The sequence below is a fragment of the Ochotona princeps genome, chromosome 9 (assembly GCF_030435755.1).
Source record: "Ochotona princeps isolate mOchPri1 chromosome 9, mOchPri1.hap1, whole genome shotgun sequence".
NCBI classification, from domain to species: domain Eukaryota; kingdom Metazoa; phylum Chordata; class Mammalia; order Lagomorpha; family Ochotonidae; genus Ochotona; species Ochotona princeps.
The window spans coordinates 30,817,562-30,830,900 of NC_080840.1; the positions used below are offsets into that span (position 1 = coordinate 30,817,562).

General features: G+C 43.1%; 1 protein-coding gene across 1 annotated transcript in view; it reads left to right on the plus strand.

Moving 5' to 3' along the window:
* The first annotated feature begins 2,543 nt into the window (after positions 1 to 2,543).
* RRM2B (ribonucleotide reductase regulatory TP53 inducible subunit M2B) overlaps positions 2,544 to 13,339 on the plus strand; it is a 36,969-nt gene continuing 26,173 nt past the window's right edge. The window contains exons 1-3 of the mRNA XM_004580645.2: positions 2,544 to 2,779; positions 8,662 to 8,802; positions 12,838 to 12,954. Coding sequence (XP_004580702.2) covers positions 2,732 to 2,779; positions 8,662 to 8,802; positions 12,838 to 12,954 — 306 coding nt within the window. The 5' untranslated portion in view covers positions 2,544 to 2,731. The remainder of the gene's footprint in view (positions 2,780 to 8,661; positions 8,803 to 12,837; positions 12,955 to 13,339) is intronic.

Consider the following 13,339-nt stretch of genomic DNA (forward strand, 5'->3'; position numbering starts at 1 on the left):
CATTACATAAAGATCCTTCATTTAATGAAATAATAAGGCATTATACAGAAAAGTTAATATTCTTGACTTGCAAATGGCATAGTCTGTTTTCTTGCAATACACACTTTTATAAAAAGTACCCTAAAGATCATAAAACACCTTGTTCTGTTTTTAAAGACTATTTAAATAAGGCAGGCATAAATTTGTATCACAGAGCAGAAGGTTTATGTGAACTAGGATGTTCATGCAATTTTTAGTCATTCCTTTCCTCTGAGATTTCTTGACAGTTAAGAAGGGACAGACCCGTTCATGGTTATGATTTTCCCTTAAAAGCTTCAGAGAAGAACAAACCCAATTCCTCAACACTCTTTGTTCATGAAATTAGTTTACTACCTAACTTCTCTCAGTGGTCTACAAGAGACTATCAGAAATTGTTCTTGTTTACTTTGCTGAGCACAGTGCAAGGAATAGTACCTGGTTCAAAAGTTGTGAATCAGTGATCTGTTTCTGAAGTTTCCCTCTCTAGTATTCAGTGTAATAAAGTTTATTTAAATGAATGAATTTCAGTAACCAACTCCACATCAGAAACATGCTGTTGATTTTTATCGTGCCTGGACCTTTGTACCTTTAAAATAATAATTTTTAAAAATTTATTTGCTCATTAGCCATCTGAGATACTTAGATGGAGTTTCTGGCTCCTGGCTTTGATCTACTGCTGGGTTGATACAGACATTTTTATAGACATTTGGGAAATAAGCCCGTGGATGGAAGATTCTCTATCACTCAAATGAAATTTTTTTTTTTTTAAGAAACCAATGAAAGTTTCTTGTGAATTAAAGGGTTTTTCAGCCAAATCAAGTTCTAATCAATGGAACAAATCACTGATCTGGTTTAGTCTAACAGTCTCCAAACTGATAACCATCATTTTCCCAAGCCCAGTAGGAAGAAGCTGGAACAGAACAGGAGTAGCTGGAAGTGGAACTGGTACTCTGATACGGGGTGCTAGCACTGCAGAAAATGACTTAATCTGCCCCACAGTGCTGGCACTAAAGGGTGTGTACAAGTCCCCACAGGTGCAGTTCAGAAACATGCTCCAAAATAGGTTGTATGTTATGTAGTAAGACTTAAGCTCCTCCTGGGGTGGAGAGCTCAGTATTTAAATGAAGAGTGGCCTCTGGGTACTTTTGACCCAACTGTGCAGGCTGCTCTTGCAGGAGGGTATGACCCAGTTCTCTGGTGTCCGAAAATTTGAAAGATCCCTGGAGCTAAAGTGTCCTGATATGAGTCACAGCAAAGCCTGTTGAGCTACTTGGAGCATTAACTGCCAACGCTGGTTAATTGTATGAAATTAGCTACTTTTGTTTCCTCATAAAATTTAAGTGACCCTTTTTAAAGTTAATATATACAAATATTGCAGTCAGTATTTGACCTTCAGTAATTGCTTTGTGCTAACTTTGTGTCCCATCCTAGGGCAGGTTTCAGGTAGTTTTCATTCATTTCAATGCTTCAGCTTCATTTTCTTCTCTACCGTACTTCAGACAGCTTTCCACAAAATAGGTACTCGGCTTCAACCTAGTTAAGTTCTTTCTCCTTGGTTAGAACAGACTAGTTTTTCTTTTGCTGTAGTTAGTTTTCATGTCTCTGAGGGGAAGAGTATTGGTAATTCAAGCAAATTCTCGAAGCTATTTTCCCAGTGTTAACACTACTCAGGAGTCTGTCTTTTTTGAAAAAGGGCAGGTCGCCGGGAGCCTCTGGAATCTGTGACTTCTTAACTGCATAACCTGTTTCTTCATCTTCAGCGTGAGAGAAACTGCTGTTTCTTTAGGTCAGCATCCTGAAGATTTGCTTTGGAGTAGTGCCTGGCATCTTGAAGAGCTCAAGCACTGTCGCTAAAAGCTTAGTTTCCTGAAACAATTTCCCGCTGTTTCCTAAGATTTTCCTCTCCTGGCAAACACCAACACACACCTACTCTTTCCCTCAACCACTCACCCGGCGGTTGAAATGGCAAACAGGCCAGCCTTTTCTTCCTCAATACTTTCTTGACGCTGTGGTTTTCCCGCCGTTCACGCGCAGGTCCACAGTGCTTTCTTCTCGCCTCATCCTGGGGAAGGCAACCTCCCCGGGGTGGGCACGAGGACTAGCTGCGGAGGCTCCAGGAGCCGGCGAAAGGCAGCCAGGGCGGCGTGCAGTCCTGCCTCCCTACGCCGGGCGCCTCAGGCGAGGGCGGGGCGGGCAGAGAAGGCGTGGCCTGGGTGGGGTGGGTGGAGCTCTGCCGGCGCCGGGCAGGCGCAGAGAGTGCCGTAGTGGGTGGGCGGGACCTGGAGAGGCGCAGTGAGGCGACAGCAGCCGGAGTGGGCGGGCCCAGGAACTGGGTGGGTGGGACTGTCCTGGGCAGGAGGACTCCGGACTGTCCGACGGAGTGGGCGGGGCGAACGGAAGCTGTCAGAATCTCTGTCGGGGGGAGAGGGGGCGGAACCGACCTGCAGGGCTCTGCGGGAGTGGCCGGCCGCCGGGGGCGGGGCCTGCCGGGTGGGCGTGTCTCGGGCTGGGGCGGAGCTGATTGGTAGGGCTCTGCGGGAGTGGGCGAGTCCCGGCCGCCGGGGGCGGGACCAGGCCGGGGCCGGCGGGCGAGCTCGCGGGCCGGAGCGCAAGGGGTGGGGCGAACCGGTGGCTGCCTAGGTCTGGTCCTAGTTAAGGGTGGCTGGAGGCGCTCGGTTCCCTCGTCCCCGCTAGCACTGGCGGAGTCTGCGCGATGGGCGACCCGGAAAGGCCGGAAGCGGCCAGGCCCGAGCAGGTTGAGGTAAATGTTGCTGTTTCTTGCTTCCCCGCCCCACAGGCACGCCTGGCCTGGAGACTATCAATTACAGTGGGGAGCTGCAGGTTACCGTTATTGTCGAAAATTTTGTTCCTTGCCCCCCGGAAAGTCTCGCTGCTGCCGGGTTTCGCGGTTGCGAGCGTCTGGGAGGCAGTCCCCGGGGAGAGGCGAGGAGGGAGCCGGGGTTTCGCTCGGCCGCTCCTGTCCTAGGCGGTGAGGGCCTCGGGGGAGGCGCGCCCCTCATTCGTGCACCCTGTTGCTGGATCCCTAGCTGGGGAAACAGAGGCGAGATGTGAAGGGATGTGGGAATTGATACAGGTGGATGGGGGAAGTGCCAGAAGGGACGGATTCTTATTAATTTATCATAATGAAAAGAGCAACCAGATGCAGGGACCAGCAGGGTCTGATCGTGCTACTTTGAATCTTTGGGGCGTCACTTTCTCCAGTTACACAGTGGAAGTGATACTTGGCTCGGAGAAGACTAAAATGTAATATGCAAAGTGTCACCGAAGTTGTAGGTTCTTAGTAAATGTGCTAACTTGTCCACACTCAGACGTTCATAATAACAGTAAACAAACAAACAAAAAAACCATTATGAAGACTGTAGATTGCACCTTAGATTGTTGCTCTGTAATTTTCACACTCTTCTTTTGGAAATACTTAGAACCCATTTGTGAACAACAGAAATACTTTTTGTGCATGACCTTGATGCTCTGTGTGGTGTCTTTGAATTAGTATTGTGAAGATTGGGTGTTTTCAGCACACAGAGACTCATGCTGAGCCCTGCATCTCTTTGGAAAGTTTAAATTCCAGATTTTGGATTTGATTTGGCATAATTTCGATTTTGTAAACATTTGGTGACACATTGAGAATACCCCCTTAAACTTTTCTTCCTTTTTTGGTACAAATGCTTTACAGATAACACCAGTTTGCCCATTCACATTGAATAACTTGGCTAATGACACCAACAATCAGTCATTCAGGCATTCAGGTGCTAACACCTGGAAGTTAACTTTAAAAAAAATGCTTATTTATTTTCATCTGTTTGTACACTCCTCAAATGTCACAATGGTTAGACCAGGGCCTAGCCAAGAGCCAGGATCCTGGAATCCCATCTGCTTACCCCACATGGTGGCACGAAGCAGATTATTGAACCATGGTTGGCGGCCTCCCAGATGGATTGGCAGGAAGCTGAATCAGAAGTGGAGCAAGCAGGTATCCAAACCTGTGTTCTGATGTGGTATGCAACCCACTATGCCTTCTGGGAGTTTAACTTTTCACACAAAGGCTGGGCTTTGGACTGAAAATGAATTTTTCATGGTGAAGTATGAAAGGTCTGATGGTGCATGAGCCATCCCCAGCACACTCACCTGGAATACTTGGTTAAAAATGTGTTACTGAGCCCACATCCCAGACCTAATGCGATGCTTCTGAATCTGAATGTTTAACAAGACTTTGGGTGATTCAAGTGCACATATTTTAAGAAACTTTCTTGAAAATGTATTTCCACAGAAGGGCTTGAAATGAGTTTATGATTTCAAGCTTTTTGTAGGTTTTCTTTGTGGAGATGTGACCACCATGAGGAGGGGAACGTATAACTCACACATTTCTTAAAATTAACAATTACTTATTTACTTCATAATTCCTATTCTGCAGATGAAAGAATTTGATCAAAAACAGTAAATAATATGCCTATGTGTCAGTAATAAAAAGAGGTTTAAAAATCAAGTTCTTTTACCTCGGTAATATTCTCGTACATTTGGTGAAAATCGAAGAGTAAAAAGTTAGAATGAGACCTTTAAGGTGTGTAGACTGTGACATCATATGTACTTCCCTAAATGGAGAAGTAGAAACAGGTTTGAGTGGTGGAACTGGGGATGACTGGGAGGCAGGAGCCATGTTCAATGCCAGTCTCAGCCAACTCACTGTGAGTGAAAGTCGGACAATATTGACTGAGGTTTTTGCCCTGGCATGCCCAGGCGGGTACAGGGTCCCAAGGCTTTGGGCTTTCCTTGACTGCTTTCCCAGGCCACAAGCAGAGAGCTGGGTGGGAAGCAGGGTTGCCAGAATTAGAACCGGCGTCTATATGGGATCCCAGCGCTTACAAGGCAAGGACTGCTCTGGGCCCCTAAAAACTATTTAGAAATGCTCTGTGACCATCCACAGCAATGATTATCGAATTACAAAATTAATTCCTAATTTCAGCCTGAATGATATATAGAATCTAGAAACTTTACAGATTTTCTTTATCTGTCAGTTGTTTCTTTATCCAAATCAGATCACGTCTGCCTTTGCTTTTGTTTGTCTTGCTTCCATTTCAGCAAGACTTTTGTATTTGTGTCTTACTGTTGTATCTAGAGTTACTGGAAGAAGTGACTTCAGATTCTGTTTTACAGAAGCAAGAAGTTGTTTCTGATTTATTATTGTTTTCCGGGTCCTGAGTACCTGCTGTGTGCCGTTTCTTTCTTTTCAGTATCACTCAGTAGCTGGAGCTGGAGATGTGACTAGGCTGAAGCCATGAGCCAGGAATTTCTTCCAGGTTTCCCAGGTGGATGCTGGAGCCCAAGGACATATAGCATTAAACCTCTTTTTTTTTTTCACATTTGTTTTCTTTGCAAATATTAATTCTTAGATCTAGAGAGAGTATCATGGAAAGCCTATGACTTAAGGAAGGATGCATGAGCTTTCTGGAATTGAATCAAAATCTGCTTTTGTACACTTACCAAAGTATCATGAAATAAGCACTGTATCATGTGTAGCAAGGTCACAGGTTTCTGTTGCTTCACAGCCTCTCCTCACACCACTAGATCTTCCCTAATACTTCTAATCCAGCTTCTCCTAACAGTCCACATGTGATCAAGACACAACAGGAAGAGGATATATACAAACATGACCTTTATTATAGTTTAGATTATGTTTTGAGCAATTTTGTAGATTTTTTTGAAAAGTGTTTTTTAAAAAGGTTTTTATTTATTAGTATTTTATTTTTATTAGGTAGATTTACAGAGAGAAGGAGAGACAGAAAGAACTTCCATCCACTGGTTCACTCACCAAATGGCTGTAGTGGCTGAAGCGGAGTTGATCCAAAGCCAGGAGCCACGAGTTTTTTCCATGTCTGCTACGCAGGTACAGAGACCAAAGGCCTTGGACCATCCTCCCCTGCTTTCCCAGGCCACAAGCAGGGAGCTCGATGCAAAGTGGAGCAGCCAGGATGTAACCTAGCGCTCCTGTGGCACCAGTGCTTGAAGTCTGAGGATCAGCCAGTTAAGCCACGGTGCTGGCCCCTCTTTCTTTTTAAGGTTTTAATTTATTTGAGAGGTAGAGATAGCCACAGAGAGAGAATCTTCCACCTGCTGGTTTACTTCCAATGGCCGCAAGCTTTGGGACTGTTCCAAGCAGAAACCAGAAGAAGTCTGGAACTTCTTCTGGGTCTCCTAAGTGGGTACAGAAGTTCCAGAAGAAGTCTGGAACTTCTTCTGGGTCTCCTAAGTGGGTACAGAAGTTCCAGAAGAAGTCTGGAACTTCTTCTGGGTCTCCTAAGTGGGTGCAGGGGCCCAAACACTTGAACTGTCTTTTGCTATTTTTAAGGCTCATTAGCTGAGAGCTGAATTACAAATGGAGCAGCCAGGTCTCAAACAGATGCCTATACGGAGTCCTGGCAACACAGGTGAATGCTTACTTAGCTCACTGTGCCATAACACTGGCCCCAATTTGATGGATCTTAACACTGATCAATTCTTTATCAGCATTTAAAAACTTTCTTCAGGACCTGTATGGTGATGTAGTGGCGAAAGTTGCCACTTGTGATGCTGACATCCTAAATGGGTACTGATTTATGTCCTGGTGTTTCCACTTCCAGTCCAGTTTACTGCTTGCTAATGGCCTGGAAAAAGAAGTGGAAGATGGCGCAACTGCTTAGGCCCTTGGGTCTACATGGGAGACCTGAATAAAGCTGCTGTTCCAGGCTTTGGCCTGGCATAGCCCTAGGCATTGCCATCATCCAGGTAGTGAACCGACAGATGGAAGATCTCTCTTTGTTTCTCTCCTTCTGTCTATAACTCTACCTTTCCAATAAATAGCAGATCTTAAACAACAATAAATAAAAATCAAGACTTATCAGGTAGCCCACCATGGTGGGACAGTGGGTTAAGTCACTGCTTGCAAGGCTGGCACCTGTATTGGAGGACTAGTCCCACTACTAGCTGCTCTGCTTCCCATCCAGCTCCCTGCTAAGGAAGTTTGGTTTTCAACAGCCTCAAATTATGTGGCTAGAGCTTTCAGTTTATTTAGAAGGGAATTATTTCTATTTCTCCCACTTGTTCATAGGATTTGATCTGGTGGTTTTCTCTCCACTTATGTTTTTGTTTACACCATGCCCATTTGTTAACTTATCTTGGCTTAGCAGGAGATGATAGTGGATACTCTTCTTAGGACTTAGTTCATCTCAGTATTATGAATTCCAGAGGTTTGATATAAGCCAGCCATATTCCAGACACACACACACACACTCACACACACACACACACACACACACAGATGTGGTTTCAGGTAAGGTTTTGAGTTCAGACGTTTCAGTTCTAATCTTATTTCTACCACTTACTTGTTGTAGGGTTTTAGGTATGCTATTTACCTCTTGTAACACTTAGTTTTCTAATCTGGCAAGTGGGAGGAGTAGTATTTGGCAGAGTTGTTTTCCAATATTAAATGGTATAATATATATAAAGTATCTGTTTGGCAATGGCTTTGAACAGGCCCGTTATTGTGTATGTATCTTGTGTTCTGTAGCGTGGAACTCCTGTGAATTTGCAAGTCCCCAAAGTCCTCACTGAGAAAACAAATAAGAGACATGACAACTTTGCTTCTAGAAATTTCCCTAAATATCTGGGGAAGAAATCTCAACACAGTGCAGGTATTGCTCTGGGGATTCTACAAGAATGAAGACAAGTTTTACTCAACAGGCAGAGTCGGGCCAGCACTGTGTTATAGCAGGTGGAGCTGCCTGTGCTGGTGTCCTCTGTGGGTACTGGTTTGTGTGCTTTCTTTTCCTCTTATGGTATAGTTCAGGGCTAGTGAACTGGGAACACAGTGGAAGATGGCCCACATGCTTGGGCCCTTGCACCCATGTGGGAGATTTGGATGAAGCTTCTCTGATATAGAATAGCTGATGTACCACTTCATAGCTTTTTTTCCTTGAGGATTACAAATGCTCTAAATAGAGCCTGGCACATAATAAACACTCAAACAGATATTGCAGGGGAAGGCATTTGGCTTCCTGGTTAAGACATCCTTGCTGCATGTCAGAGTACCTGAATTCTGTGCTCGGCCCTGGCTCTGACTGCAGCAGGAAATAGCTTCCTGCTGATACAGACCCTGGGAGGCAGCAGTGATGGCTGAAGTGAGGAGGTCCCTGACACCCACATGGCAGACCTGGACTGAGTTTGTGCCTCCCGGCTTTGGCCCGGCCAATCCTTGGCCATTAATGGTCTTTAGGAAGTGAGTCAGTAGACAGGAACTAACTCTCATTCTTTCTCTGCCTGTCAAATAAATACATTATATCAGCTGTTTTTGAAAATAGATACCAAGATAGAACGATAAATGTCCTTGTGTGTAAATTTCTAAGGTTATGGACAAAATGACCCTTCAGAACATGAGACACATGGTATTATTTTATAGCTCAGGCTCAGAGAAGTTAAGCCCCTCCCTATTGTCACAGACTGTCAAAACACTATTATTAGGCAATTATTGGATGCTGGTAAGGATTGACCCAGGGAAACTGGCCCAGAAACCTGTGCCAGTTCCCTGACTTCCCCGTATACACATTTCTGGATATAGAAGTGTCAGTAGAGTTTGTCCTTGATGTTTTTCAGAGGTTATCTTCAGATACCAATGAAGACGAAGAGCCACTCCTAAGGAAGAGTTCTCGCCGGTTTGTCATCTTTCCAATTCAGTACCCCGATATTTGGAAGATGTATAAGCAAGCACAGGCATCCTTCTGGACTGCAGAAGAGGTAGGAGGCGTGACCTCTGTCACATCCTATAATAAGTGCATTGCTCCTTCCTTGTGCTGCAGGACCTTGAAAACTTGTAACTTCCAAGATGCATAGAATGAGATCAGTTGTATAAGATAAGGTTTAGCATCATGGACACAGTGTTTGTCAGACTTATGGTTTCGGCTACTTTTTATAAACATGTTTCTTGAAGGAAAAAAAAATGGCATCTCATTCTGTTAGATGTTTACTTCTAGTATATTTCAAAACTCTTTTTTTAAAGATTTACTTATTTTTATTAGAAAGCTAGATTTACAGAGAAGGAGAGACAGAAAGATCTATCTGCTGGCTCACTCCCCAAGTGGCCACAATGGCCAGAGCTGAGCTGATCCGAAGCCAGGAGCTGGGAGCATCTTCTGGGTCTCCCCGGCAACTGTAGGGTCCCAAAGATTTTGTCTATCCTCCACTGATTTCCAAGGCCACAAATAGGGAACTGGAATAGTAGTGGGGCAGCTGAGATAGGAAATGGCGTACACGTGGGATTCTGGCATGTGCAAGGCAAGGACTTTAGCCACTAGGTTACTGTGCTGGACTTTCTTTCCTTTCTTTCCTTTCTTTCTTTCTTTTTGAAAGGCAGAATTACAGAGAGCTTCCAGAGGCACAGAGATCTTCCATCCACTGATTCACTTTTCAAATTGCGATAATAGCCAGAGCTGGGCTGGTTTGAAGCCAAAAGCTTCATTCCATGTCTCATATGGGTGACAGGGGACCCACGCACTTGAGCGTTCCTCTGCTGTCTTCCCAGGCAAACCAGCAGGGAGCTGGATTGGAAGTAGAACAGCCCAATGGGATGCTAGTGCCTTACTGAGCTGGCCCCGTTACTCTTTTTTTAACAAGCCTTTGTTCTACTATAATCAGATAAGACTAACTTTAACTTATGGTAAGCAGAATAAAAATGCAATTGTAGTCAAAATAAAAGAGTAAAAGCCTTGAGCACCCTGCTTTCAGTTGACCATCCAGGCCTGTAGTCACCGCCTGAGTATGCAAGCTGAAACAGCCTGGCTCTGTCCTCAGCTGCATAGAACCTGACACAAGGAATTATAGTAGATTTGCTGGTTTAGTAATGGCACTTTGTACTTAAGCACCAAATAAATGTAAACTATTAGTTTAGTCAGGGAGTGGGGAAGATTTGACCTAGGAACTACTGTGCACCAGTATTTGAACCTTTTTTACACTGATTTTACTAATTTGACCCATCTTTGATGTATTGTATTGTTGCATTGTCGACATCTTTGTTATAAATGGGTTGCCAGACAGAGCAAAAAAGCAAAACAAAATAACAAACAACAACAACAAAAAACCGAACAAAAAATAAACCCAAAGTGTATATACTACTGAAGTGAGCACAAAACCCAAACCCAAAGTGGTAACTAGTATTTTCCAAACTGGGTCACAATGCTTGGCACACCTGACTGCCCCTAACCGTCTGTGGTTTTTGAGAAAGTTTGTTAGCTAAGCTTCAGAAAACAAGTGGTTGTACACAGGTGGCTTTTTCATTCATCATTTTTTTTTTCTGAGATTTAAATTTTTATTTGAAAGGCAGAGTTACGGAGAGGTGTGTAGGGGATAGGCTGAAAGAAAGCTCTTCCATCTGCTGATTCACTCTCCAGATGTTTTCAAGGATTGGAGCCAGCCTGGTCCAGAAAGAGCAGGAGCTTCTTCCAGGTCTGCCACCTGGGTACAGGGGCCCAAGCACCAGGGCCATCTTTTTTTTTTTTAATATTTGTTTCTTTTTATTGGAAAGGCAGATCAGATTTATGGAGAGAAGGGGAGACAGAGAGAAAAGATCTTCCATCCACTAGGTTAACCCCCAAGTGGTTGCAATGGCCAGAGCTGAGCTGATTCGAAACCAGGAGCCAGGGGCTTCTTTTGAGTTTCTGACATGGTTGCAGGGTCCCAAGACCTTGGGGCATTCTCTGCTGCTTTCCCAGGTCATAAGTGGGAGCTGGAAGGGAAGTGGAGCAGCTGAGACATGAACCAGTGCCCGTATGGGATCCTGGCGCTTGTAAGGTGAAGATTTAACCATTGAGCCATTGTGTGAGGCCCAGGCCATCTTTTGGTGCTTCTCCACATGTATCAGTAGAATGCTAGATAGCAAGTGGAGCAACATAGTCTCATACTGCTGCCCATCTAGGATGGTGGCATTGCAGGTGGGGGCTTTACCCATTATGGCATAGCACCAGCCACGTTCATCATACCAAAAAATTCCTGTGATCCTTGATGATTTCATGAAATTCATTTGGAAAATTCCTTTGGAAATTAACTTGTATCATTTAGCAAATGCAGGCAGTATATGCTCTATCACTAAGAATCACTCATTTGTAAAATGCAAATAGATATTGATACGTATTTTATAAGAAGGTTCAAATACATAATTTGAAGGAAAGTCAGACACATTATTGGTTCCACAGTTTTTTTTTCCATTTAAAAAAATTGTATACATTTCCATCTGATGAGCTTTAGGTTCTATTTTTTTTTTTAAGATTTATTTATTTTGTTGGAAAGGCAGATATACAGAGAGGAGGAGAGACAGAGGAAGATCCTCTGTCTGATGATCCAGTGGCCGCAACGGCCAGTGCTGCACCAATCCGAAGCCAGGAGCCAGGAACTTCCTTCCGGGTCTCCCACACTGATGCAGGGTCCCAAGGCTTTGGGCCGTCCTCGACTGCTTTCCCAGGCCACAAGCAGGGAGCTGGATGGGAAGCAGAGGTGCTGGGATCAAAACCGGCACCCATATGGGATCCTGGCGCGTTCAAGGAAAGGACCTTAACCATTGTGCTATTGCGCCGGGGCCAGGTTCTATTATTCTATCAGTGACTGAGCTTCATTGCTAAATGTGGTGATCAGTAGAAACCCTGATGCAGAAGACAAAGGTCTGGGGTTTGGGGTTTTCCTTTTTCTGATCACCAGCCAGTTTGGCAAGGAGATTGAGCTGGTAGAATTGAACATTTTGCTCTCCTGCAGTGAGACAGCATGCGAGAGTTTACATTTGCAGTAGGGGATAGAGCCAGTGTAGGGCCAAACTCATAAGACCTTTTGAATTTGAGGGTTCAAAGAAATAAACTTAATATTTTAACTTTATAATATTAAAATTGAACAGTGGGGTATAATGCATGAGAAATAAGATGATATCCTTTGGTGAAAACTGAGTTGATCTCAGAACAGAACTTTAATGGAATAGAACACAGTTGTTTATTACAAAGACAATCACATATTTCAAATGTTTATGAAATTGCTATGACACATGCCTAAAAAATTTTTCTGAGATAAAGTGTTCTGTAAGTATTGTGGACTAACTGTGTCCTCCTAAAATTTGTGTGTTGAAGTCCTAATCTCTACTTTTTGGGGTGTCAACAGGTGATCAGAACGTAAGGGTAGATCCCCTTGATATGAGATTGTAAAATGTCCTTGTTCATTTGGTCCACTAGGACAAGTTCATTTTAATATTTCTAAAGTACATCGTGGAAGTTCTCCATTAGCCGGAAGTTCAGATTCCTTCAAAATGTTTTTTTAGAAAAAAGTTAAATAAAACATGATATGATACAATACGTGTCAGAAGGAATTCAGAAAGTTGACAGAAAATGAAATTAAAAGAAAAGTTTATTTTGGTGCAAAGAATTTTGAAATCCATTCATAGTTTTTTCATCATTTTTCATGAACTTTGTGAAAACTCCTGGGTGTATGTATGTGTGTGTGTGTGTATGTATGTGTGTATATATGTAGTATAATGGTTAAGAAAGTATAAGAAATTAATATATCCATAATCTCACAGTGTGGGCAAAAGCGACTAATCTCATTTAGCAAATATTCTGATTTATAATATATTATGGTTAAAGCATAATGTTTTTTTCTTTTGTTCTGGTATAACATATAACATTTTTGCTTTTCCTCAGCTTGTTGATAATGGAATATCCGTGCTTAATTTTGGAGTGCAAGTGAATTTTCCCAAGTACTTTAACTCTGAGTAAAAACATCTGGAAAAATCTCTGATTTCAGGTTGACTTATCAAAGGATCTCCCTCACTGGAACAGGCTCACATCAGATGAGAAGTACTTCATCTCTCACATCTTAGCCTTTTTTGCAGCCAGTGATGGAATTGTAAATGAAAATTTGGTAAGTTTTCTTTTTTTTAAATTTAATTTTGAGTCTGTCCAACTGTTAAGTACATCAGGAATATCATTAGATTGGCTCTGAGAAAATATATCTTAGAACGGACCGAGTAAAACTTACTTCTGGCAATGCTTTTCTGATGTAGTGAAAGAGGAAGGATTTATAAGCCTATTTCTGTTCTTGACCTGCAAAATATAAAATCAAGCATAAATTGTAGCAATCAAAAATATTTAAAGTGTGTGAAGAAGTGTCTGATTTTTACCCTTAGACAGCAGGATTTGTAGAGCACCTGCACCTGTATAACCTGGAATTCTGTGGTAGAATGCTAAATTGCTGCTCTGCATTCAGAAATGTAGAATTCGGTCAATCGGAAGACATAGAAAGATAA